This window comes from Macrotis lagotis, chromosome 1 (genome assembly GCF_037893015.1).
Source record: "Macrotis lagotis isolate mMagLag1 chromosome 1, bilby.v1.9.chrom.fasta, whole genome shotgun sequence".
NCBI classification, from domain to species: domain Eukaryota; kingdom Metazoa; phylum Chordata; class Mammalia; order Peramelemorphia; family Peramelidae; genus Macrotis; species Macrotis lagotis.
Genome location: NC_133658.1, coordinates 118265286 through 118292866, shown reverse-complemented (window position 1 = coordinate 118292866; position 27581 = coordinate 118265286). Strand labels below are relative to the sequence as shown.

The window sequence follows — 27581 nt, the reverse complement described above, 5'->3', positions numbered from 1 at the left end:
GAAAAGTAGACTTTAGGAAGATTGATTATGGGACTTGTGTAATAGTTAAATTGAGAGGTGTTAAGGGTTTGAACTAGGGTGGAGGTTATGAGACCAGTGTTAGATATTTCTTGGGGATATAACTGACGACAATTCTTAACAGTCATTTTTGGTAGTATTTTAGAAGATAATTCATCCTACATAGTCATCTAGGTAGCACAGTGGATAGAGTGTCAGACCTGAATTCAAATCTGGCCTCAGAAACAGAGCAGCTTTGTGACATTGGACAAATCAGTTAATCCTATTTGCTTCAGTTTCCCCTTCTGTAAAATGAGCTGGAGAAGGCAGTATCTTTGCCAGAAAACCCCAAATTGGATCACAAATAGTTGGAAACATCTGAAAAATGACTGAACAACAAAAGTCCCTTCTGAATTTCTCTTCACCCCCTTTTTTCCTATTTCCTTGTTGAATATTGATGATTAAAAAGTTCAATAGACACAATTTTCTGGGTAATCATTAATCATACTAGCATTAATGAAAGGGTCAGTGACATTCTTGAATGTCTAAGACCAGTTCCCCATGGGACCCCCTCAATGTTTATATGCCCTTGGAACAGTGGGTGTTTCTGAGAGTAGCAATCAACTCTGATTGGTTAATATGAAAAGGACGATTATTATGAGAAGTGGGCCTATTCTAATGAAGGATTGGGGACCTGACTCATCACTAAGTCTTGGACAAAAACTTATCCCCCTGTGAAGGACAAGCTAAGCAAAACTCAGACCTTGACTGGGTTGAATATAATGGATCATAATTCACCTTAAATGCTTTGTAAGGTTCTTTAGGGTAGGGTCTCCCTCCCTTCAAGGATGGAAACATGGACCCCAGCTATTTCAGTAATCTCATCCATCAAAAATGCCTTTCAAAAACTGAACAACCTTTAGGCTTCTGAAAAAAAAAATTCCAGTCCTAATTCAATAATTGATTATTAATAAGAGAAATAATTTCTCAGAGTGAAATGTTTTTCTGTACCTGAGTGTCTATTCTTCATTTTTTTTAACCTTAAAAATAATTTTAAATGTATGAAATACATAGCATTATAAAAAATTCATTACATTGCAATGCAGTTGTTGGGTATAGTGGTATGTATTTATCCTAGTTTTTGAGGAGACTGAGGTTGTTGGATCTCCTGAGCTTGGGAGTTTGGTGCTTTAGTGGACTTTGTTGATCATGTGTCCACATTAAGTTTGACATTAATATGGGGAAACCCCTGATGGAATGGGGAAATATTTTGCCTAACCAGGGACAAACTGGTTCAGGTTTTTAAAAAAAAGGCAACTCCCCAAAACCCCAGAGAAAATCAAATCTGTACTGAGCATGTGAGTAAATCTGAGCTTCCAGCTGCGTGTAATTCAGTTACATACATTCATTCTTACATATTCATACTTTAGTGATTTTAAACTTCACAAAATTCCAGGCCAAGAGCGCTTAAGATCTCTTCTAGTTTTAATTTGATACTATTAACTAGTAATCATTTTTTTCTGACATTGTATTTTTTTAGTTTTTTTTTTTTTGGCAAGGCAAATGGGGTTAAGTGGCTTGCCCAAGGCCACACAGCTAGGTAATTATTAAGTTTCTGAGACTGGATTTGAACCCAGGTACTCCTGACTCCAGGGCCAGTGCTTTATCCACTGCGCCACCTAGCTGCCCTGACATTGTATTTCTTATGACATATTTTACTCCTTTGTAGTTTTTGTTAGGAGGAGGAGGAAGGAAACTTATTGAGCGCTAACTATATGTGAAATTCTATGCTTTACCAAACATCTTATTTGATTTTTGTAACTATGAGATAGGTGCTATTATTATGACCTGCATTTCATAGTTGAGGAAACTGTCCTCAAGATTAACACAGCTAGCTCAGTCTTAGGCCACATTCGAACTCAGGTCTTCCTGATTCAAAGCCCAGCTCTCTTTCCACTGAGTCACTCAGTATATATTGTGGCTTGCTCCCACACTTTACTATAATCTTGATTACTGATTATCCTCTTTATTCTACTTAATTTGAATACAAAGGCTGTTGTGTTTCTTTACTTGGAGCTACATAACACTAGGATATTCATACCCATAAAAAATGACCTTATTTTTCTGGGAGAAGTAATTTAGGAACAGTTACTCAGTTGTTAAACTTTTTAAACATTTACTATGTGCAAGGCACTGTATTAAATACTGGAGTTACAAAAAGGTAAAAGACAGCCACTGCCCTCGAGGAGGAGCTCCGAGTATAATGCAGAGACCACATGGAAACATGTACAAAAGTAAGTTATATCCAGAATATAATAGGAAATAATTAAAAGAGGGAACACACTAGAAATGAATTGAAGGTGCCTTTCTATAAAAGGTGGAAATTAGTTGGGATTTAAAGGAAGCCAAGGTCAGTAGACAGAAAAGGAAAAAGCATTCCAGATTTTGAGCTTCCCTGAAAAACATTACCAGTAATGATGGGACTGACTTGTTCTTGTAATTCCTAGTCGGCAATGCAGTGTACCTATTTTAATGCAGTAGTCCTATTTAATTTTGAACCCAGCTTCTCATGTCATACTGACATTAATATACTTTGGTTCTCATCTATGAGACTCCCAACATGAAACCTAGATATAACCAGAATAGACCTCCACTTAAAGGGCTTTCTTGAACTTTTACTGTTTTCTGTGACATTAGTCAACACTTAACATAAGTCCAATTTCCTGTTTTGTCTTGCCCAATATTACTTGGTCAGGGGTCACTTAATGACATTGTCTCTCTTACCTTGAATGAGGAATACCTTAGTGCCTTTAAGTTAGTAGTTTGGTTTCTCAAATTAAGTTTTCTTTTAAAATTAAATAACTGATGTCTTTCTGTCTATGGTGGTAAAGATAATAGGATCTCTTGTGGAATATTAATTTCCAGAAACATCCTTTTTCTCTTAATTTTTTTCAGTAATGCTTTTCTTGCTTCTATAGATTTTACATAGCTAGACATGGGCACTGGTCATTCATTTCTGACATTCTCTTACCTTTTTATTTTTGGTTGAAAAGTCCAACTTCTTCTTTATCCTTTGAGTATCTTCATCATCTTTATGAATTGATACCCTAACCCACTTCCAATTTTTGCTGCTAGTATGGATCTAATAGCTAGGTGCAAGATTTGATTTTTAAGTGTTGGTTTTGAGTCTGGAAGACCAGGGTTCAAAATACTGGCACTTATCTATGTTATCTATGAGACACTCAGGCAAGTTTCTTTCTTTTTTTTTAATGGCAGATCACATTGATTTATTGGCTTAAGGTTGTTTCTTGCCAAGGCAGACTCCAATAGCAAATGTGCAATGAGACAAACCCTTGAGAGGAGACCCACCCTCAGGTGAAGTGGACAACGAGCAGAGCCAAAGTATCTGCCCAAGAGGGTCTTTGCTCCATGGGTTTCAGGGAGGGGGTAGGGGAAACAAAGGTTCCTGTTGACTGGATCATTAGCCCTGCTTTGTGTGGCCAGTGAAGGCATACAAAGTTCCAGGGGAATCAGCAAAGCTGTGGCCATAATGACCCAAGTCAGGGAGTTTCCAGTCTCATCCCATCTGAACTATGAGTGGATGGCTTGGATGACTCACTCCTGTTCAGCAGCAGGAAGAGGGGGCGCAGGTGGTTCTGCAGACAATAGTCGTGTAGGAAGCTGGCTTGCAGCCGGATACCTGGCAGGGCACACACAGAGTGGGTTTGCAGCAGACAGACACAGCACAGGTGGATGAGCAGGGGGAAGACACACAGCAGGTGGATGAGCAGGGGGTGGACACACAGCAGGAGGGGCTGCAGGGACCAGCCTGGCAGCAGGTGGATTGGCAGGGGCCACCTTCACAGCAGGGTTGCTGGCACACTAGGGCCACAGAAGAAGAGGCGGGGTGACAGCTAGGACAGACACAGTAGAGGGGATTGCAGCATCCGGGCATGGAGCAGTTTGGCTGGCAGCCGTTGGGGCAGTTGGTGAGGCACATGGTTTCTGGGGTGGATGGGATTTTCAGGAGAGCAGAGGAGGAGGGAATGGGTTTGAACAACTTCTTTCACGCTGATGGAGGCTTTTATATCCTTCTACTCAGTGTCATGGTCACACACTGGCTTTTCTTCCATCTTCTTGTTTTCTCCATGTTCTCTCTCTCAACACCTTATTACTTCTGATGTTTAACTTTTCTTGTGAAAGTTGACTCAGATCATCCAAACACAACCACGTGCTCATGCCTCCATGATCCTGCCATTTTCCTTTAGGTCCTACAACATTTTGATTCTTTGGTTGTTGGGCTTGTTGGTTTAAGTGTTGGCAGGGTGATGTCACAAAGACGACAGATTAACTGTCATAGGATGATGTCACAAAGACAACAGATTAACTGTCATAGGATGATGTCACAAAGACAGGACAGGTTAAAAAAAGATGGAATTTGGAGTCAAGGAGTGGATTGGGAGCCTCAGAAACAAAAACAAAAAACAAACAAACCATAAATGCTCCAAAACTGAAATCACAAGCATCTTTCATTAACAAGGAGGCAGCTTTAGCTGGGTTTCCCAAATAGCTGCAGCAAACCACCTTTTCAAAACTATACTCCTGACTCAATGGTGCAGAGACCTGCACCTATGCTTCTGGCGATCATGAAAGAAGCATTAGGCTTTGTAAAGCAGAGCTCTCCTTGAGACCAAAGTTTCTGTCAGTGATCATCTGATCATGCTTGTCAAGCCTGGTAGAAGCCATGTTATATGGTGTGTACCTGGCCTGGTATTGGAGTAGGACTGATCCCAACCCCAGAACAGGGCAGACCTCAAGTGCAAGACAGCCTCCCTCAGGTTGCAAGTGGGAGTGTTACTGGGGAAAACATAGCCAGCTAAAGGTTTTGGGGTTTTGGGCGAAAGAACTGACCAACTCTGTCCCAGAAATATTCAGGGACTTTTGAAAAAGGTTTATTTAAGAATTACTATGCTAAGCAGAAGCTAAAGGAGAAAGGAGACAGAGGGAGCAAAGGCATTTGTGAGTGACTGATCTCCTGAGAGATGAACAAACTGGACAGTCAGACAATAAGGTAGAGAGAGGCAGGAGATAAGAACAACTGCCAGTTGACTGGGAAGAATAGCTGGGCAAGGTACTTATCTCTTGTCCCCTGCTATGTAATCCAAAATGAGGATAAGGAAATTACCTTGCTCCTCACAGGTTTGTTGTGAGGACCAATTTAGATAATATATAAAGTTCATTAAAATATTCTTTACATACTACCTATCATTATTATCTGTTACTGTCACGGTATTAGAGTTCAAGTTTGGTGGATTCACTTTCTTAGTATCAAGATCATGTTAACTTTTGGGGCTGCCATATGACATTGTTGGCTCATGCCCTGTATCTTAAGAAAGCTCTGCAGGCTTATATAATGCTAATTAGACAAGCTCTATATGTTTTCGTAAGAATCCCAAAACCCTAGATCATTTAGTCTATCTAACTTCATTTTGCAAATGAGAAAACTGGGCATAGTTTCAAATAGCTTTATAGAATGGACTAATTCACAGCTTCAATCAATAAACATTTATTGAGCACCTGATATGCAGTATAGAAAATCTTTTTTCCCTGCTGCTCTCAATTTGTCAGTGGCAATTCCTTATGTTAAGTCCTCCATCCATTTTGAACTCATCTTGGTTTATCACATGAGATGTTGGACTGTGGTATTGTCTACATATTCCTTCTCTGTTTTCCCTACAATTTTTTTTTAATATAGTAACTTCTTGTCCTTTAGCTGCAATCTTTTGAGTTCAATTAATACTTGATAATGGTATTAATTTACCTTTTTATCTTGTATATCTCATGTCTTCAGCCTCTTTGTTTCTTACCTCATACTCATTTGTTTGGATGATTTTAGTTTTGTAGTATAGTTTGAGATCTGGTACTGCTTGTCCCTATTCCTTTAAGATATTTTTATTGACTCACTTGATTTTCTTGCCTTTTTTTCTTCCAGATAAATTGTATTCATTTGACTCTGTGGGGTAATTCTTTGTTGGTGTGATTTGTATGTCACTAAATTAGTGAATTTGGGTAGTATTCTCATTTTTATTATACTAATTTGACTTACTTATGAGCAATTAATATTCCTCCAGTTATTTAGATTTAGATTTGTGTGATTTAAGAATGTTTTAAAATTGTTTTTATAAAGTTTCTTCGCGAGACTTGACAGACTCAAATATTTTAAACAGTTTGTAATTAAAATGGAATTTCTTTTTCTATCTCTTCTTGCTGGGTTTTATTGATTTTTATATATAGAAATGCTGATAAATTGTGTAGGGGTTTGTTTTATATCCTGAAATTTTGTTCAGTTAGTTTTCTAGTTGACTCTGTAGGGTTTTTTTTCATATTTGTCTGTCTGCAAAAAAAGTGAATTTTTGTTTTCTCATTGTCTTTGCTTATTTAATCTCTCTTAGCTATATGTAGGAGTTCTAATATAATATTAAATATTTATGGTGATAATGGATATTATTTATTTAAGAAAAACTTCCTTTATTCCTGTATTTTTGCATTTTAATGAAATTATTATATTTTTGACTAAAGCTTTTAGTTCAGCTATTGAAATATGCATGTTATTCTTGTCATTGGTATTGTAATAGATATGCTTACAATTTTCTTGCAATTGAGTCAACCCTGTATTCTTGACATCAGTCCAGCCTGGTCATAATACAATCTTTGTGATAGAGTATAATCTCCTTCCTAGTGTGTTTATTAATTTTTTTTTTACTTCTGTATTCATTAGGGAAATTAGTCTGCCCTTCTGTTCTTGTAATATCCCTGATTTAGGTATTCAGACTGTATTTGTGTCACAGAGGGTATTTGTTAAAATTCCTCCTTTACCTGCTTTTTTTTTTTTTTTTTTTTTTTTTTTTTTTTTTTTTTGGCAAGGCAATGGGGCTAAGTGGCTTGCCCAAGGCCACACAGCTAGGTAATTATTAAGTGTCTGAGGTTGGATTTGAACTCAGGTACTCCTGACTCCAGGGCCAGTGTTCTAGCCAACTGTGCCACTTAGCTGCCCCTATTCCATTCATTCTTAAATTAACTCAACTTGATCTTTTTCCAGGTTGGTTGTTTTTTTCATATTTTACACTTCGTTTCAGTTTTTTCTCTTTTGACTTTATTTTTTATTGATGACTTGGGCAACCATCATTTTCTTATAAGGCCAGTTCTCTTTTTCAAGCAATTACTTTCTTCAGTAAGGTTCTCTCCCCCCCCCCATTATTAATTCTCTTTCCATGTCTTTGATTTCATTTTTTAAAAATCACTTTTCCTTCTTTAACTCTTCTGGGAATTGTTGGATTTCTTTCCATTTTGCTTTTTTTCTTTTTGAAGCTTTGTCTTCACATGGTCTGTTTATTCTGTGATCTTCCTTGTCTTTAGAAGGGTCATTATAAAAGGGTTCTCTTTTTTTACTTTTGGACTTTGTTAGGATTGGCTATGCTCACTTCTTAGGAGGACTGTCTGACCTTGCTCTTTATACAGTTTGGACCTCTTTTACTCAGGCCCTCTTGATATCATTTCTTTTTGCCTTGAGTTTTTGACCTGAAATTTTGGATAATGAATAATAGTTATTAGATGGCACTTATTTCTGCTCTCTGTATTGGTTCAAGTGTACCTTGGAATCTTTTTTTTTTAATTTAGTATTAACTCTCCTGATTTTTGATCTTTGTTCCTTTTTAATTCTTGGGTGTTGAAATGCTTCCATTGCTGTGTTGTTCCTGGCTAGGCTGGCCCAGTGTCCACAGACTTCTCCATCTTCCCAAACTACTCTTGAGGACATGGTAATTTTGTCTGTTATCTTGATGAGAATTTGGTCTAGAATATTTTCTAGGTTGTTTAGGAGGCAGCATGAGCTGGGCAAAAAATGCTAACTAATCCCACCTCCTTGTTTACCTTTAATTAAAAAAAAACTTGTTTGTTAAATTTTTTACATTCTAAACTTTCTCCCTCCCTTGCTGCCCTGCACTAAGAAAGACCACCATTTGATATAGATATGTGTGTGTGTGTGCATATGTATACGCACACATCTATATTTATAAAATCATACTATGTATACTTCTGTTAATCAGTTTCTCTGGAGTTAAAGCATTTTCCTTCTAGGTCCTTTGTAGTTGATATGAGTAAATACTTGGAATAACTTAGTCTTTCACAGTAATTCTTCAAATAATGTTTCTGTTACTATATATATATATACAGAATTCTCTTGCTTCTGCTCATTTCATTTCATTCTTCTTTAGTTCATGTAAGTCTTTCTGTATTTTTCTAAAATGAGTCTGCTCATCATTTCTTACACTTGCAAATAGGATTCCATCACAATCATATGACATAACTTGTTTCGCCAATTCCTGGGTTATGGACATCCCTTCAATTTCTGGTTCAGTATTTTAGAACATATAGTTTTCTTTCCCTTTTTCACTGATCACTTTGGGAAACAGATCTAATGGTGATGTTGCTGGGTCAAAGGGAGTTTTAAATCTCTTTGGGCATAATTCCAGAATGCTCTCTAAAATGTTTTGGGTCAGTTTACAGTTCCACTAACAGTGTATTAGTGTCTCAGTTTTTTCTTTTCCCTTTCTAGCATTTTAACCACTCTGATCAATGATATTCCAAAATTCTTTTAATTTGCATTTCTCTAGTCAATAATGATTTACGGCATCTTTTCATATGACTATAAGGTAACTTTATTTCATCAAAAAAACCTGCCTGTTCATATCCTTTTGCTATTTTATCAGTTGTGGAAAGACTTATTTTCTTATAAATTTGACAGAGTTCTCTTATATTTTGGATATGACACCTTTATTATCTGAGAAACTTTCTAAAAAAATTTTTCCTCAATTGTCTGCCTTTCTTTCTCATCTTAAGCTACATTAGTTTCATTTCTACAAATCTCTTAAATTTAATGTTGTCAAAATCATCCATAATATACCTCACAATGATTTCTATTGTTATGAAATTTAACATCTAATAAAATTTGTTTTTTTTATATCTGTTGTGAAAGAGGGGACATTTAATATAAATTCTCCTATCCGTAAATCTGATAGGTAATAATATATTCCATGTTTTTCTAATTTTCTTATGCTATCTCACTTTATATCTAAGGCATATAATTATTTTGACTGTATCTTAGGAAAATGGTATAAGATATTGGTCTATACCAATTTCTACCAGACTACTTTACAGTTTTTCCAACAGTTTTAGTTGGGAATAGTTCATTCTTATGCTACAAGATTAAATCTTTACATTTTTCAAACTTAGGGTTACTATAATTATTTACTACTGTGTATTGTATGTCTTCTGTGTTTCACTGACCCATCTTTATTTTTTTAACCACTACCAGATGGTTTTCATAATTATTATCTTATAATACAGTTGAAGATCTGGTACTGCTAAATTTCTTTCAATTTTTTTCCATTAATTCTATTGATATTCTTCACTTTTTGTTCTTCCAAATGAATATTATTTTTTCCTAGCCAAATAAAATAGTTTATTATATTTACTCTGCCTACCCATGAACAATTTTTCTCCAATTATTTAAATTTTATTTTATTGTATGAAAAGTTTTATAGTTCTGTTCATAAGTTCCTGGGTTTGTTTTGGTAGGTATGCTTCTAAATATTTTATGCTGTCTACAATCATTTCTTAATGAGGTATCTCTTGTATTCTTTTTTAAAAACAATTTATATGTTTTTTTCTATTTACATGTTATTAAAGTTTTTCACCATTCATCCACATGAATATGCATATTTTTAAGATACTTGATTTCTTATCACCATCTACACTCCCCTCAGAGGCAAACAGTCAGGTGAATATTATACATACACATTTATATTTAAGATATTTTAGTACCGCTTCTTACAGGGTTTATTTGTGATATATAAAAGTACTTAGGATTTATCATTTTAAATATGCCTTTTAATTGGATCTCTAGAATTTTCCAAGCATATTATCATATAATTTGCTAGAGAGTTACAGTTTTATTACTTTATTGCTCATTTGGATTTCTTTAATTTCTTTTTGTTCTTTTATTGCCCTTGCTTACATTTCTAATATAGTATTGAAAAATATTGGTGATAATGGTCAACCTTGTTTCATTCTCAATCTTATTGGGAAGGCTTCTAGTTTTATCATTATAAATAATGTTTACTGACTATTTTGGGTAGGTGCTTATTATTTTAAGGAAAAATCCTTAAAAGTGCTTTCGAGTTAATAGGAATAAATTTTGTCTAACTTTTTTTCTACATTTATTGATGTAGTCGTATGATTGGTTATGATATAAGCAATTATATAATAGTTATGTTAAATTATCCCTGTATTCCTGGCATAAATCCCAACTTCATAACTTCATTGTTAAATATTATTAAAGAACTTGGATATTTTTTTGAAATGGTGTTTTAGTGACACTTTAAGTTTGTTTTTTTTAAATTTTTGATAAAAATTGATCTTTTTTTTTTCCTGTGGAAGAAGACTATTAAAAGATAAGGCTTAAATAATGGGAGAGCCAGATTGCTGAAAGACTTGAGATCTTGTATGGAAGCATTTTGTTTCTCATCTTATATCTAGTTAATTTGTGCATTGTAGTAACCTTTACAATCATTGATATGACATTTAGCATCTTCTGAAGTATGTCTTCTCTAGGTATTGTGGTAGAGGGGAAAGAATTTGCCTCTGCAACGATCGGGGACAATTTTGGGTTGTCTGCAATGGAGAGTGCCATCTGTATCCAGATAAAAAGCTGTGGAGTTTGAACAAAGTTAAGGGACTATTCCCTTTAATTTAGGGAAAAAAACATATCTTATTGTCTGGTCTCTCTTCCTTAAGGATATGATTTATCTCTCATCACACTGAATTTGGATCAATATACAACATGGAAACAAAGTAAAGACTGACATTGCTTTCCATGGGGGGTGGGGGGAGGGAAGTAAAATTGGGGGAAAATTGTAAAACTCAAATAATACCTTTAATAAAAAAAGATTAAAAAAAAGAATTTGCCTCTGCATTAAGGGGTCTAATTTTATATCCTGTCTCTCGCAATTTGTACCTATGATATTGGGTAAGTCATTTCACTTAAACTTTTTTAGAACTTAGTTTTCTCATGTCTAAACAGAGCCTTAGTTTTTCTCATTTCCATAGATTAGATGATTATTGTCAGTTTTCAGTCATATCTGACTGTGATCCGATTTTTTAGGTTTTTCTTGGTAAAGGTACTGTAGTGGTTTGCTATTTCCTTCTCATTTTTCAAATGAGGAAACTGAGGCAAACAGTGCTAAATGACCTGCCCACAATCACTTTAGCCAGTAAGTGATTGAGACCAGATTTGAACTGAGATTCTCCTGATTCTAGAACTGGTACTCTTATGTACTGGGCCACCAAACTGTCCTCTCTGACTGTCTAAGCCAGGAATAGAGAACCTTTTTTCTGCCAAGGATCATTTGGATATTTTTATCATAATTTGCTTGCAATATTTGGTCAAACATTTAAAAAATTCACCCCTAATAAAGCTCCTAGATTTATTGAATTTTGAGTCTCACTTGTGGTTGCAGCCTAAATATGACCCGCTTATGATCCCTTCCAATTGATTTATCAAATTGTCTTCCAAGTTTAATTTTACCTCCTCTTTGCCATTTTTAATTTTCTTGGACCCTACAACTTCCTTCAAATCTCATACAAGGTAGTATCCTCCTAGTTATGTAGTCTTGAACAAGTAATCTGGCTTTTCTGATTCTTAGTTTCCCTTTTTTAAAATGAAAGGGTTTGACTAAGTGACTTATAGATCCCTTATGTCCCTAAATCTGGGCTTTGTGATCCTGTGACATGCTTTTGAATATCTCTGCCACCCTGACCTTGTGTAAGGCACTTAACTTTTTCTAGTTTTTGAGTTTCCATAAAAGCATTGAATTAAGAGATCTCTATTGTTTTCTTCTTGATTTAAAATTTTGTGAGCTTAAACTGTAACACTCATAAAGTGAACTAACTTAAGAGTTTATGCTTTCTTTAAACTTCCTTCTGATTTGACATACTATTTTTTTTCCCAAGAGGAAAACTAAATTCTACCCTGGAATATCATCAATTTTTAGAAGAAATTGCCAGAAATTAATTTATGCCAGTGTAGTTGGAATAACAGTATTGTTTTCTAATGACAAAATAGCTCCCATTTTGCAGATTTATAAAAAAATACCGTTGTTTTAATTTGTCATGTTTTGGAAATATATTTCATGTTTACTTGAATTAAGCAAATAGGGTTTATTCTGTTTTATTTAGCAATAAAATTCAATTTATATATGGTAGCATTGATTATATAGACTTGTTATAATATTTTAAAAATTTGGTGGTTTTCATTATTTATTAACATGTTCTTTTGCTTTTCCATATATTACTTATTTTAATTCTTCTGGTATCACAGATTTTATTGATTTAGTAGGTCCTCTGACCACCTATGTAGATTCCATTCTGGAAAGTGATCATTTTTAATTGCTGTGACCTGGAAAAAACAATTATCACCTGACTAATCTCATAGTGATGACATATAAATCTTTTTTTGGACTTTTTAAAGCTTCATTCTCCCCCATTTACTATCCTCATTCTATTTTTTTTTTATTTGGATTTTCTTATTTAATAGGTGTACAAATTGTTGGTTGATTGTGTGAGTTACTTGTTACCCATCTTAAGACAACTTTTGTGATCTGGATTTAAAAGGGATACAGAGCTTACCTGTGAGAATGGATGCACAGGAAGATCTGTGAACCAAACTTGTTTTAGGTATTATCAGTTTCTATAATGTAGGTATTTGAATTAGCAAGACCCGAGTTTCCATTCTAACTCAGATAATATACTAATTGAATGACTCTTACCAGGCAAGACATTTAACCTGTTCTATATACTTTAGTTTCTTTATCAATAAAAGAATAATAATAGATGTAACTTCCAGAGTTTTTGAGAATAAGTTAACATGTAAAGTGCTTTGCAAACCTTAATCACTATATAAAACCTATCATTATTGTCATTCTTGTCCATACTAGGTTGACATAGCTAGAATTATACTGACTAGGCTAGTGTAGTTTTGAGAATTTTCAAAATGGGTAAGAAAGGACCTAGAGAATATCCAGAATATCTTTGATGTATTTGATAGAGCTCTGACCACAGAAATCAGGAAAACCTCTATTCTGACACAGTTTCTGGATGTCATGTAACTTCTCAGTGTTCTGAAGAACTAAGACTTTTTTTAAGCTACAGAACCTGCTGAGCAGGAACTGAATCTGCATTGGTAGAGGGAATTTCCTGATTAGAAATTCCCTAAAATAATGAAAGTGTATGAAGTGCTGGAGAATGGGAAGACAAGATGAATCTTATCCTTTCTGTAGTAGCCAAATGTGGGCTTGTCTCTAACTCCTACCACACCTACTTTGATTGAGTTTTCCTTTGACATGGGCCTCTAAGGTCAGTTATAATGAAACTGCTACTTTGGTATTCAGCATATCTATGAAGAGTCAATTGGGAAAATTCTTCCCTACCATCTCTGAATTCATTCCTTGTCCCCCAGCTCACTTCTTGACTGAAAACTGTCTCTTCTTGGATGGTGGACCTTATATTACAGGACAGTGACTGGTGAGAAAGACTCCTATATCTCCCTTTCCACTGGCTTTCCCTCTCCTACCCTCAAACTTCCCCCTTTATTGGTTTGGATTAGACAGAGAATCTTATATTTATACAGATAATGACTGTATTGTAAACATCCACTTTGGGAGGGGATTGTGCTCAGATTCATTTATTCATTTTATTACTAGTAGGCATGCATAATCAAAAAAAAGGAAGACTTCTGGAAGAGACAGTTCTATCTGTAGTGAACATTGGGACTTCCATCCTCAACAGTAAACATTATTTGAGGAAAATTGGGAAAATTGAGTGAGCAGAAGTTTCATAGTTATGCAGAATGTCTGCTTTGCTTAGGTTAGAAACAAACTTAATAGGATAGCTTCTATGTGAAAAATTTTTTTTTGTGTGTTTGAAGTTGCATCGATGAATATTCTTTGCTTGAGATATGTATTTGTCAGTGATGTGATTGGTCAACTGGTCTTATTGAGGCAGTATTTCATAGCAGAGAGTGAGCGTTTCATAAGAAATAGGACAAATATAATGTAATTAACTTCATTTTTATGGTTAACTTATTTTTGCCATTTTAATTAAAATAAGGTCATCTTTAGCTTCTCATGGAATTATTCTACTCCTTTTTTATGCCAGTTAAGATATATGTTGCCAGGGTGCTAGGTGGCACAGTGGATAGAGCCCTGGCCGTGGAGTCAGGAGTACCTGAATTCAAATTGGGCCTCAGACACCTAGCTGTGTGGCCTTGGGCAAGCCACTTAATCCCATTTGCCTTGCAAATATATATCTATCTATCTATCTATCTATCTATCTATCTATCTATCTATCTATATATATATATATATATATCTATATATATATCCAGTAAAAGTAAAATGACTGGATCAGATCTGTGTCTGCTGTACAATAGAAAGTCTTATTTTATTTTTAAAAAAAAAATTAAGGCAATGGGGTTAAGTGACTTGTTCAAGGTCATATAGCTAGGCATTTATTATGTGGCTGAGGACAAAATTGAACTCAGATCCTTCTGACTCCAGGGCCAGTGCTATGCCACCTAGCTGCCCAGAAAGTCTTATTTTATAAGATAATACCTTAACTTGTTGCTCTTAATCCTTTGTATGTATGACCTGTAGTGTGGTTAGCTCTTTTGACCACCACATTGTTGGCTTGAAAGTCCCCTTGAGCACTGTGGTCTTTTTCATAGGAACTTTTCTGACAGTGTTCTCTCCTTGGGTCTGTAGTTTACTTATTCATTTAGATTTTTCAACCCAAGTGTAATACTTAGTACTTATCCCTCAAATTTCATCTTGATTGCTTTAGTTCTTTTGTGTGTGTGTGTGTGTGTGTGTGTGTATACGCACATGTATATTCATATACATTTGGATTCTTTAACTCATTCTATTTAGTCTTCCAGATTTATATTATGCTTTTTAATTTTTGAGGGGCCAGGTTTTCATGGGTGTAGAAATGGATGTTTTGTTTTATACTTTGTTGGAATTTTATTGTTTTGTATAGTTTATTTTTTCTTATTATCTTGGTGGCATTTCTTTTTGAATCTTAAATAAAAGGCCTACTTAAAAGTCTTCAACTAATCCTTTTAGCAACTTGTACTTTTTAGATGTTTTCATTGTACTTTTTAGATGTTTTCATTATCTTTGTCTCTGGTCAGAATTTTTGTTCTTTGTCTTTCTGTCCTTGGTGGCACACATCAGCTGCTTACCAAAGTTTGTTAAATTTTGTATGTTTTTCTTAGTTTTTTAACTAAGTAAACTGGGTAAGGAAAGAATTTTTCAGTGTTTCTCTAAATAGTTTCTCTACATATTTATGATTTAATTTTAATTCTTATGGAAACAAATATTTTTTTGATTTCTCTTTTTCAGGCAATGTCTATGCTGCTTTAAGGAGTATAAGCACTTGGAGATTTTTAACCAAGTAGTATGTGCTCTCATTAACTTAGTGATTGCCCAAGTTCAAGCGCTTCGGGACCAGCTCTGTAAACATTGCACTATTAACATAGATTCAACATGGCAAGATCAGAATAATCAAGCTGAGGAGCCATTGAATGTAGAAAGAGAGTCTCATCAAGAAGAAAATATAGAAAGACAAAAATCAGAGAAAAAATTAGACTCTACAAGGATTTGTAGCCTGACGGAGGAGGAATCTACGAAGAGTTCTGATCCTTTTAATTTATGGAGTACAGATGAGAAAGAAAAACTCTTGCTATGTGTGGCAAAAATCTTTCAGATTCAATTTCCCTTATATACTGCTTACAAGCATAACACTCATCCTACAATAGAGGTATTTTTTTTTAATATTTTGCTAATTTTCTTGGAGAAGTCATATTAGTAAAATATTTGAGCTCCACATTTCAATTTTTATATATGCTAAACAAGTCTAAGAACTGTAAAAGAAAAATGTATATAGAATGTGTATGTGAAAAAATGATTACTACTTCATTATTAAGATCATTATTTTCACGTCAAGATATCCATTTAATAATGCTACACTGATGGTTTTGTTCCTATTCTTCAATATTTGAAATACCGCCTTGAAAAATTTTTGAATTGAATTAAAAAAATGATGAATAGTTATTGTTTAATGGGATTATATATAGAAACTTGTTCTCTTACAGTGATCTTATTACTTGTTCTTTGATATAAATATGTGCTGTTATTGATGTTGTATCTTGTTTTTTATTTTTTCTGTGTTTTGAGAATATATTGAACTTTGAGAACTTGTTACAAGCAAAGTAACATGTTGAATTTGGAAATACGTAGATAAGAGTAATTGATTATAAAATTATTCTATCCATTTTTTTCCTTTTGTGAAACTTTAGTAATAGCTAGTTTATTTTAGTATATACGAGTTTTAGGAGACAGTGATGTCCACTAAATGCTTGACAGTCCTGTCATTTGAAGCATTTTTAGAAGTCTTTCAGGGAATTTATAGTTCTTATCTTAAAAGAATTCTTTTGACAGCAAGGGTTCTCCCTGACATGAGTGAGTTGGTGAAAAATATTTTAAATTTCTCTGTTGGTTATGTGACCCAGAGTCATAGTTTGCTTTTAAGATTAATACTTGTATTATTTAAAATAGAAATTTTCTGCCTGCTCTTTTGCTCTATTTCAGTTTTTGATATGTTTCAATTATTGATATATTCTGTAATGTAGTTTGTTGAGTCTTTGATATGGCCTGAAGGTATTGAATGAATGAATTTTACCAAATGTGTGATGGAAAATGAGTTAGATTATAGTTTACATTACTAATTGTTTATTAACAAGAGATTGATTTTATTAAAACTTTTGGTATATATGTTTTGATTCATCCATTTGATGACAGTGGTAATGTTTTGAGGATTTTGTTTTGCGTTTATTTTATTACTAAGAATTCACAGATTCTTCTGCCGTCCTATTTGGTGGTGGTAGAGACTTTGGAATTTATTAGTAATCGGTTGAGATTAAGTAGTTTTCTTAATCTCCTAAAAAGAACCATACTACCCCTCTAAAATCTTGATATTTTTACTGTTTCAACATCTTTTGTTCCCTATACTTTCCATTCACTGATAAAACTACTTTGTTTTTTTTTTTTTTAAGCCTTTACCACATCTCACCTTTATTATTGAAAAAGACTCCTAGTTGGTCCTCTTTCTTGCATTCTTTTACCACTCCGGTTCATCATTCCCAATGTTAACAAAGTTTTTTACTTTACTTTCAAAGTTGAGCCTCTACTTACACAATTTCTTAATTCTTTTTATTGCTTCTAAGATAAGAAATAAACTGGTCTATTTAGCTTTTAAAGCCCTAGATTACTTGCTTGGCTTCAAGCTATCTTTGTGGTCTTAGTGTATTGACTCTCCAGAATTTCAAGATATCCAGTAAATTGACTGTATCTCTGTTCTTTTAGCACTCTTTTTTTCTTTCCTCCTTAGCAATTTTCCCACTTAACTGAAATTCACTCCCTTAATCTTCCTCCAGACCTTCCCTCTCATCCTTTAAGAATCAGCACTAAGCTTTTACTCCAAACTAAGTGCTTTGTGTTTAAATATTTTTGTATGTAGTTGTAGCTATTCACTTATGGATTGTGATTAATTTATATACATCCTTGGTTGGCCTCTCCTTTAGAATGTAAGGAGAATTGTTTTATTCTTTAATTATGTCCCCAGTATTTAACACAATTTCTGACATTTAGTAGATACTTAATAATAAAATTCTTATTAATTAATGGTCATGTTGGGTGAATAGGGAGGAAGGTCAAGATCATAACAATATTGCTAGTAACATAACTAAAATATGTAACTGCCTGTTATACATCTCAAACTCTGAATATCCTGTAAACAACCTTTCCCAAACTGAATTCATTATCTTTCTCCCTGCAAACACTGGAGAAGTTAGGACTGAATAACTAGATTGGAGAAATTACTCTTGGATATGCTCATTGATCTCTGGTAACTGATGAGATAATTAATGCAGTATGGGGATAAAAGAAGACCCTGCACTCCCGAGATTAGCAGATGTGATCAGGTGAAGATCTAGACTGAGAATTAACTGTCAAATAGATATGAGATATCTTGTAAATCTAGACATTCTCTAATGTCTAGAATAGACACTCTAATGTCTAGAATAGACACTCTCTAATATCCAGGATAAGCAATACCACATTTAAATGGGGGGGGGAGAAATAGCAAGGGGCTTCCTCTACCATTAATAAGCTGTAATTCTTTTAAAAATGTTTTATTGAAGCTTCTTGGTTTTACCACACTATTAAATTTCTCCTAACCGTTTCTTATTGGGGGAAAAAATGAAATTCAATTTACTAAAAACGTTAAGCTAAATCTCACATAGTAATGACTGACTTTATATTACATTTTAATGTTGATAATTCACTGTTTTCTACTGAGAAGAGATGTTTCATTCTCTGCAATTTCAAGTTTTTATGACAATAATCAGATTTCTATTATTGGACTAGTCTTTAATCTGAATTTCTTTCCTTATCTTTATAGTAAAGAGATTATACTAGTTATCTCTAAGATAACTTCCGACTTTTTTCTATTGGAAATCTAACATGAATCAATAGAATTGGAAACATTTATTTGCTAATGATTACTCCAGTATTATTATAATAGTGTACTTAAGCTATAAGCTAGGGTAAAAGTATGAACATTTCAGACTTTGGGCAAAATTCTGGAACTTAAATTGAGAGCACCCAGAGTGCTGCTTGAACTTGATTTAAATGTAATTGAGCAATGTTTAGCAAAATAAATTAAAATATAGTTCAACATAAATAATGGCATTATATGTTTCTAGGTTTTCTAAATCAGTGTATTGGTCTAGGACATCTCTGAAAAATATGAACTTTTTTTACAGTTGGATCAGTAATTTCATTGGTATAGGAATTCTGATGAACCCATATAAGCCCTTGCTTTGGAAGTTTTAATCTTCTAGCATTGCCTTGGGCTACTGAGAAGTTAGATACCTTGTTCAGAGTAACATAGCCTGTGGTATGTCAGAAGTGCAAACTTGATCTTTTTTAACTGAGAGGCTAGATTATTTTGTCAGGCTGTCTCTCCAGGCTTTCTTTAGTTTCCCATTCTTTAAGATGCTTTATTTCATTTCCCTTTGAAGAGTTTCTGGCAGGTCAGTAGTACTTTACTTTTTAAAAGATTGCAAAACAGTTTTTGATTTAGAGCCTTTCTCAAAACAAAAGAAAAAAAGGGTTTTTAATCATTTCGTTTTCAAACATTTCTTATTGTCTTTCTGGAACAATTTGTTAGATTTATGAGAGAGAGATAGAATTTAAGGCATGGTTCCTGCCTTTTTGAAATTAAAATACAACATTAAATAGGAGCAATGGAGAGTTAGTTGGCAAAACAGATAAGCTCTCAAAAATGGAAAGGTTATCCCTTTTGTGAAGGTTATAGAAGACTTCATTAGGGAGTGGTGGCAACTTCTCAATTCTTTAAATATGTACAGATAGGCCCAGAGAAATGAATACTTTTATAATTTAACAAACCTATTTTGCTCAGAGTCTCCTATAGTATAAATTATGTGTAACCTAATATGCACAGATTTTATGCTCTGGTGCTTAATTGAAAAACTGTTGAGTTCATGTCGTGGGATATTTTATAATAAATGAAATATTTTATTTTGAAAACTTATATTATGCTTGATAATATTTAAATCCTAGTTTTAAGGATTTCCTTAATTTATCAATTTGTTGTTGAGTGATCTAATGTAAATTTTAATTTTAGATGCTACCCTAATTGTCATCAATCACACCATTTTGACTGGGAAATTGGGAGAAATTCATCTTGTCTTTCAGTATAATTATTCTTGTTCTGTGACCATGTTTTTCTCATTTTTTTGCTTTTTAATTATTTTGTCCTTTTCTTTGAAAATGTTTAAATAAAAACAATACTTTATAGCACAGTGGGATTCTTTGCGGCAGGACAGGAGAAAATAGCTGGTTAAAGTGTGCCTTGGATTTTTGAGTCAGAGTGCCTGACTTTAAAATCAAGCAAGTCACTGTCTATTAGGTAAAATATTAGACTTTGCTTTATGATACTTTTTTATTTTGTTATATTAGTATAGTATATGAAAATATGGGTTATTGCTTTTAAATTATGTCTATAAATATATGTTAACTCAAATCTTTCTAATTGGAATTTCATAGTTAATTTAAATGTAGTTTTCATGATTCTTTTTGAGTAAAAAATGCTTTTCCATGATTTCTCCTGTAATTTGGTTTGCTAACTTTCATGTTGCAGCTAGGTGGCGTAGTGCTGTATTTGGAGTCAGAAAGATTTGACTTCAAAATCCTGCTTCAGACATTTAACTATGTAATCCTGCACAAATCACTTAACCTCACTCAGCTTCAGTTTCTTCATCTGTAAAATGAATATTATAATAATAGCACCTACCTCACAGGGTTGTTGTGAGGGTTAAATGTGGTAACATAAAAAAGTGTTTGACATTCTTTAAAACAGTATATAATTACTTTTATATGAATGTTATTTTGTGATACATTTATATGTAATATAGGCTTATTGTGAATTTTTGTGCTTCACATTCAGTTACTCGTAATTTTATTCATAATTCATATATTACTTGAATAAAAAATATCTTTATTTGCAGTTATACCAGTAAAAGTTGTTACTAGTTTTGTCAGGGAATAACCCTGTATTTATTTTGTTAAAAATTAGTATCTTGTAAGATTTGATATCGAAATCTTCAGACCTGTATTTAATTATACAAAATATCTATTGCTTAGTTTTGAACTGAATATTTTGTTTAAATCTAAAAATTAAGTTTTGGAATAAAATATTATTACAATGCCTGGTCATATTTTGTAAATCATTTGAGAGTATCCAGGCTTCAAAATTTTTTATAGAGTAAAACCAAAAGATTGGGGAAAAAATTTTCCAATGAGACTCTTTTTCCTTAGGAATCTATTCATTTTTTTTGTGTGTATGTGTGTGTCATATTATTTGAAATCATAGTTTAGTAGCCGAATCAGGCACCCTCAACTATCAGTAACAGTTTCAAAAAACATGAATTAAGCATAAAAGTCTTATGAATAGCCATCTTTGTACTAACGCTCATACTATTTATCTGGTATCTCAGACAACAGCAATTTGGAAACAGTGAATTAGAAGAGCAAAGCCCTACTAGAAATAGGTATGCTGCTAGCAGCAAGGAATTATTGCCTGATATAGGTAGAAACATTAAAATTATTAATATGAATGTATACATGTTTGATGAACAGAAACTGAATCATTAAAATGCAATGAAAAAGTTGAAGATTTATTATAGGTGTAAACTTTTTGTTTTTTTCCCCAGAAGCTTCTGAAAGTGCCACTAAATTATAATATAGTGCAATAAACATCTTAACTTTCTAAAATCTTAGTGGAATTTGGAGGTATTTTGAATAGTTGCTTTCCTATAAAGTTTAGAGATTTTTCCACTTAAGCATGGAAATTCATTTTTAAAATGACAGTTTTAGATGGAAATTTTTCTGAAATGTTTTACAAGTGGTGGCATGATATTATTTTGCATTATGGTTACTTGTGAATGTGTCACATCCCTCTATTAGACTGTTACTTTTGTGAAAGCATTGGTAGCTTATTTAAACTTCTATTTCGGTCAGCTTAGTGCTCTGCTCAAATAGGATACCTAAATGTTTTCTGGAGAACTTAGGGTCATCATTAGGATCACCTTTTTTTTTTTTTTTTAAACTGTGCTGTAACGCTACCAATACTTAATTTTGGATGTTGTTCATTCTAAAGTAAGTGGTGCCCAGTTCTAAACTGCTTGTAGTAAGCCTTTTATTTAGTTCATCCTTCTATGTACAGGTGTGCATACATGTATATATAAGAGGGTGGAGTGTTTCCTTGCTGTCAGTTAAGTATCACTTATATACTGTTATTGAATCTCTCTCTAGCTGTCTTAATTCTTTTCTGTTCCATCTTGAATTACCATTTTATCTGCTACTTGTTTAATAAAGAAGAGTAAATAGATGATTGAGAGATTTTCTTATGAGGAGCATGTCCAAACTTTAGTTCTTTTACATTACAAAAATGTAATTCTTTAATTCTTGTTTCTTCATTATGTTGTTTTTAGATAGACTTACAGAATTTCACTTAGAAGCTACCTTAAAATCCTCCAGTCTAATTGGTACTTGAATGGGATTTCTCCCTACAACATTCCTAGATAAATATTTGTTGTCATCTCCACTTTAATATTTATATTGAAAGTAAACTTACAGCTTAGGAGAATGGCCAGTTTTAACTTGCAAATGTAATTGTTAAGAGGTTTTCCTTTATATTAACCTGAGATCTGTTTCTTAGCTACTTTTATATACATGAGTTTTAGTTAGATGAGATATTATTGAATAATAATTTATGTTTAAATGTAAAGACTAACAGACTGCCTTCCATGGGGGTTGGGGGGAGGGAAGCAAGATTAGGGGAAAAATTGTAAAACTCAAAATGAATAAAATCTTTCTTGAATGAAAAAAATAATTTATGTTTAATGATAGCTCAGATACTGTCAGTACAAACGGATTAAATATATTCATTTGATTTTTTAAGGCATTTATGTTATTAAAAATGAGACAAACTTGGGCTTTTAAAAAGGGAATTAATTAGGTAAGAATCAGTTATTTGCAACATGCACTTATGAATTTTGATAATGCTTTTATAAACAAAAGATTACAAAGCATGGTGATACTTTTTTTTGAAAAATTACTGATTTTAAATAGTGTTTTAAAAAATTGCATATTGTAACTTCTAATTTGTCTTAACTAACCCTCCTCCAGTCTTTTAGTATATGAGAGCTAATTGTATTTCTTTTTTATCAGGATATTTCAGCTCAAGAAAGCAATATATTAGGGGCGTTCTGTGATATGAATGTAAGTAATATTCATTTTTATATTTTTGACATTTAGGTCCTTTGTTGAACATATTTTAGAAGTTTTATATTAGGATATGATTTTTTTAGAAGTGTTAGGCATAAATTTAATTTCATGACAGTTTGAAATGATCATATATGTCCTTGTATCTTCACAGGATGTAGAAGTACCTTTGCACTTGCTTCGTTATGTTTGTTTGTTTTGTGGAAAAAATGGCCTTTCCCTCATGAAGGATTGCTTTGAATATGGAACCCCTGAAACTTTGCCGTTTCTCATAGCACATGCATTTATTACAGTTGTATCTAATGTGAGTATTATACAAGTCTGTTCATTCCTTGCAGAGGGTGGACTGGAAAGCCCCCTCCCAAAGGGGAAAGACCATGTGATATGCTTCTAAAATGACCTGCTTTTTCTTTTTTATTTGTATATGCTTAATTATTTGCACATTTTTCTTCCATTAGAATTTATACTCTTTCAAGTCAGCAACCATTTTTACCTTTTGTTTTGGATCCTAAGTGTTAAGCATGCCTGTAAGCATTCAGAAAAAGTAAAAACTTATTAGTTGATGCATATATCAAAGGAATTTTCTTAAAGTGTGGATTTGACCATATTTTGTGATCTGTGCCTGACTCTTCTTTATTAAATAAATAGCAGATAAAAAGGTAATTCAAGTTGGAACAGAAAAGAATTAAAACTGCTAGAGGGAGATTCAGTAATAGAATCTACTTAACTGACAGTAAGATAATACTCCATCCTCTTATGCATACGAGTATGCATACCTGTACATAGAAAGATGACCAACTACATAAAAGGCTTATTCAGACATAAATATATGTTTAGTTCTGATATTGGAGCAAAGGAGTCTCTTACTATATCAGTTAACAGTATAACTATGTAAGGGGAAAGTCATTAAACAAGGATATTTAGAAAGGGCACTAGATTGACACTCAGTGTCATTCAGTGTCACTGAATGAAAGAATATATGGTGGGAGTAAGGTTTAAGAAGTGTGACTAGGTTATGAAAAGCTTTAAATGCCAGAGGATTTTGTATTTTTCCTAGAGTGAAAGGGAGCTGATGGGGTTTATTAATTAGAGGTGCTCACATTGTTGAATATCTCCTTTAGAAAAATCACTTTGGTGAATTAATGGATTGGGGAAAGAGTTTTGGAGGTAGACCAAGGAGCAGGCTTTTGCAATAGTCCGAGATGATGAGGACCTGTGCTGGCAGTATCAGTGTAGAGAAAGGTCTATTTGAGAGATGTTGTAAAATGTAAAGTTAACAGACCTTGGCAGCAGTTTGGATTGGATCATATGGATGTTGAAGTGACACATAGAGTGTGAGGACCTGAGCTAATGATGGTGCTTTGACATAAATGGGGAAATTTGGAAGGATGAAAATTGTTTTGGAAAAGAGTACAAATGTGGGCATCAAGAGTTAAAATTGTCTTCTGGACTTCAGTTTTGATATGTATGAAAAACATTTTGGAGATGTAAGATTGGAGGTCAGCAAAGGTAAGGACAGGATTTGTAGATTTGAGAAATATCTTCTTTGAGATGATAATTAAATCCAAAGTAGCTGCTCTGATCATTCAGTGAATTAAAATAGAGGGAGGGTAGAAGACAGGTCCCTTCATTCTTAAGTTTAAAGTATGTCATATGGTTGACATCAAAGGAGATTAAGCAGGGGTCTGATTGGTTGGCGTGAGTATTGAAAACCTAGACCTAAGAGCTTATCCAGAAACAGGTCATAAGTAGTATGCCTTCAGAGAGGTAAAGAAGAAGAATGAGGATTGTGTAAAGGACTTTGGATTTGGCCACCTGAGCAATTTCTGTGGAATTCTGAGATCAGAAGCAAAATTATAGTGAGTTAAGAGAAGTGTGAGTCCCTATTGTAAGATGGCCTTCTCAAAGCAATTAGCCACAAAGAATAACCGACATTGGACAGTAATTGGTAGGGATGTGATGATCAAGTGAGGAGTTTTTGAGAATGGGGGAGATTTGGATATATTTGTAGGCAGTATAGAAGTAGCCAGGAGTGAGTGAGGATTTGAAGGTGATTATGATTCTTGTCCTTAGTTTTTGAAGAAGAACATGGCAACAGGAAGATGATAGTATGGCATGCAGGGGAACTGGATTTGAGAAAGAGGGTGCTAAGTCACTAGCCTCACTTTCTCCTCCTGAACTCAGGACAACTGGAGAAATGGGCCCTGGATTCAAGGCAGTCAGGGTTATGATTTGTCCAGCTCATAAGTTTAATGTATATGAGGTCAGATTAGAACCTGAGTCCTGATTCCAGGACTGGTGCTTTTTCCATCGATCCACCTAGCTGTTTTATTGAAGATGATAGGGGGGAACTCTGTTGAAGGAGAGGAGATAGGCTGAAATTTCCAATTTAGCTAGAGGGTTTTTGCCTTGGTCACATAGGAAAAGCTCTACTTGTCAGGGCCCCTGAAAATATGGTTTTGTAATACTTAAATTCTAATGATTCTTTATTATATTGAAGATGAAACATGAACTCCTTTCTTTGACAGTTAAAACTCTTTCACAGTCAATCTCCTTCCTATCCAGTCTTTTAATTAAAGTCTCCCCCTTCTTTGACTCTGAGATCTAGTACTACTCTAGCCTACTTTTTGTTCCTCACAGTCAGTACCTCATTTCTTATCTTTATGCCTCTGTATTGTCTCATCCTAATGCCTGTATTGCTTTCCTTTCTAAATATTACCTTTTTAGAATCCCTGCTGCCTTCCTTTAAAATTTAGGTCAATCACCTCACTAAATGTAGTCCTCATTCCTAGTTTCTAATCTTTTCCCTCTCTTTAAGACTTCTTTAGTCTATTCTTGTGTGTGTATATATGTTACCTTTATACATAAACACTTCCAGTTTCTTCAACCTACTATACCTAAATTCAGTAGTGGGAACTTGATTTTTCTACTTTTTGAATCACTAGCATTTAGAATTGCACTTGATCTAATCACTAGTGCTTAGCACATAACCCTTTATAAATGCTTACTGATCACACTTAATCAACCAGTCCAACTTTATGGGAAAGGAAGAGAAATTTCAGGTTTTCTGGCTGGGATTCTGATCCCTTGGAGGTAAGGGGTGAATTCTTTCTGAGCATGGGTTCAGTCTTGTCTTATATAGACAGGAGAAAGGTAGGAGAAAGCAAGAATGGTAATTTTGAGTGAAACATGAAAAAAGAGAAATGTTCAGTAAGTTTGGAAAGGTATTTTGTAAACAAGATTGTGAGCCAGAGTAGTTTTATTTGGATGGACTTTCCTTATATGTGAAATAACTCAATGTGTTGCCTATAAAGCATAACTAGCTGTTTGTAAAATAGTAATTTTATGAAATGAAAAAGAACTACTGTGCATATAAAATTATTTAGCCTTTTATTTGATTTCATTGATGCAAAGAACTCTCAGATGAAGAAACTGACTTTTATTCAGTGAGGTTTATTCCCTTCTTTGCTATCTGTTGTCTTAAGAGTGTTGCCTAAAACACTTGAGGGGGAGATACATGATTTGTCCTCAGCTGCACAGCTTCTGTATATGTATCAGGGTTGGGACTTGAACCAAGGTCTTCAGATTATTTTGAGGCCTTGTTCTTGCTGTACAATATTACCTCTTGATTCTTGTAGAATATGCAATTTAAATATACTTCATAAGAGTGACAAATCTTATTGTTTTTTTATGATTGTTTGCCTTCTAATCTTTTTATGTGTTTGTATAGAAAATGATATCCTTTTATTTCTCTCGTAGATTAGAATATGGCTGCATATACCTGCTGTCATGCAGCATATTATTCCATTTAGGACCTATGTTATCAGGTAAGATTTTGTTTTTCTGTGACAAAATATATTCATTTAATTTCATATTTGTGTTACATTATATGAAAGGTTATATTTTATTTTATTATGTAGAAAAGTTTTTTGGAGTTATGGGCTCAGATCCCAGCCTCATTTTCATATTTCCTTTGTTGTTGTTTTATTCCCTCAAATAATGTTATACAACAGTCTGATTTTTTTTTTTGCAAGGTTATGACATTTTTTTCTCCCTCCCTCTCTTCTTCCTTCCCTTTCTTCCCTCTTTCTCCTAACAGAAATCAGTTAATATAGGCTATACATGTATAACTATGCTAAACGAAGATCCTTATTAATCATGTTGTTTAAAGAATAAATCAAAATTTAAAAAAATTAAGAGAGGAAAAGAATCATAATATCTAAGACAACTCTTAAAAATTGAAAATAATACACTTTGGTCTGCATTTAAACTCCATAGTTCCTTCTTTGGATATGAATGGTATTTTCCTTCACAAGTCTTTTATAATTGTCTTTGATTGTGATTTGATATGTGCTACTGAAATGAACAAGTCCATCTTAGTTGGTCATCACCTAATGTTGCTGTTAGTATGTATAATGTTTTTCTGGTTCTATTCTTGTCACTCAATTGTTACATTTTCTTAAAATCATTTTTAAAACCTCTTTTAGGAATCGTTGAATCTCCTCATTTCAAATCTGCTAATTTGATCTGGGTCTTCTAAAA

At 33.6% G+C, this 27581-nt stretch overlaps 1 protein-coding gene across 1 annotated transcript in view; it reads left to right on the top strand.

Annotated features, from left to right (window-relative positions):
• USP34 (ubiquitin specific peptidase 34) overlaps positions 1–27581 on the top strand; it is a 398976-nt gene that overhangs the window by 80178 nt on the left and 291217 nt on the right. Inside the window, exons 3-6 of the mRNA XM_074206840.1 lie at positions 15513–15930; positions 22986–23036; positions 23194–23343; positions 26799–26866. Coding sequence (XP_074062941.1) covers positions 15513–15930; positions 22986–23036; positions 23194–23343; positions 26799–26866 — 687 coding nt within the window. The remainder of the gene's footprint in view (positions 1–15512; positions 15931–22985; positions 23037–23193; positions 23344–26798; positions 26867–27581) is intronic.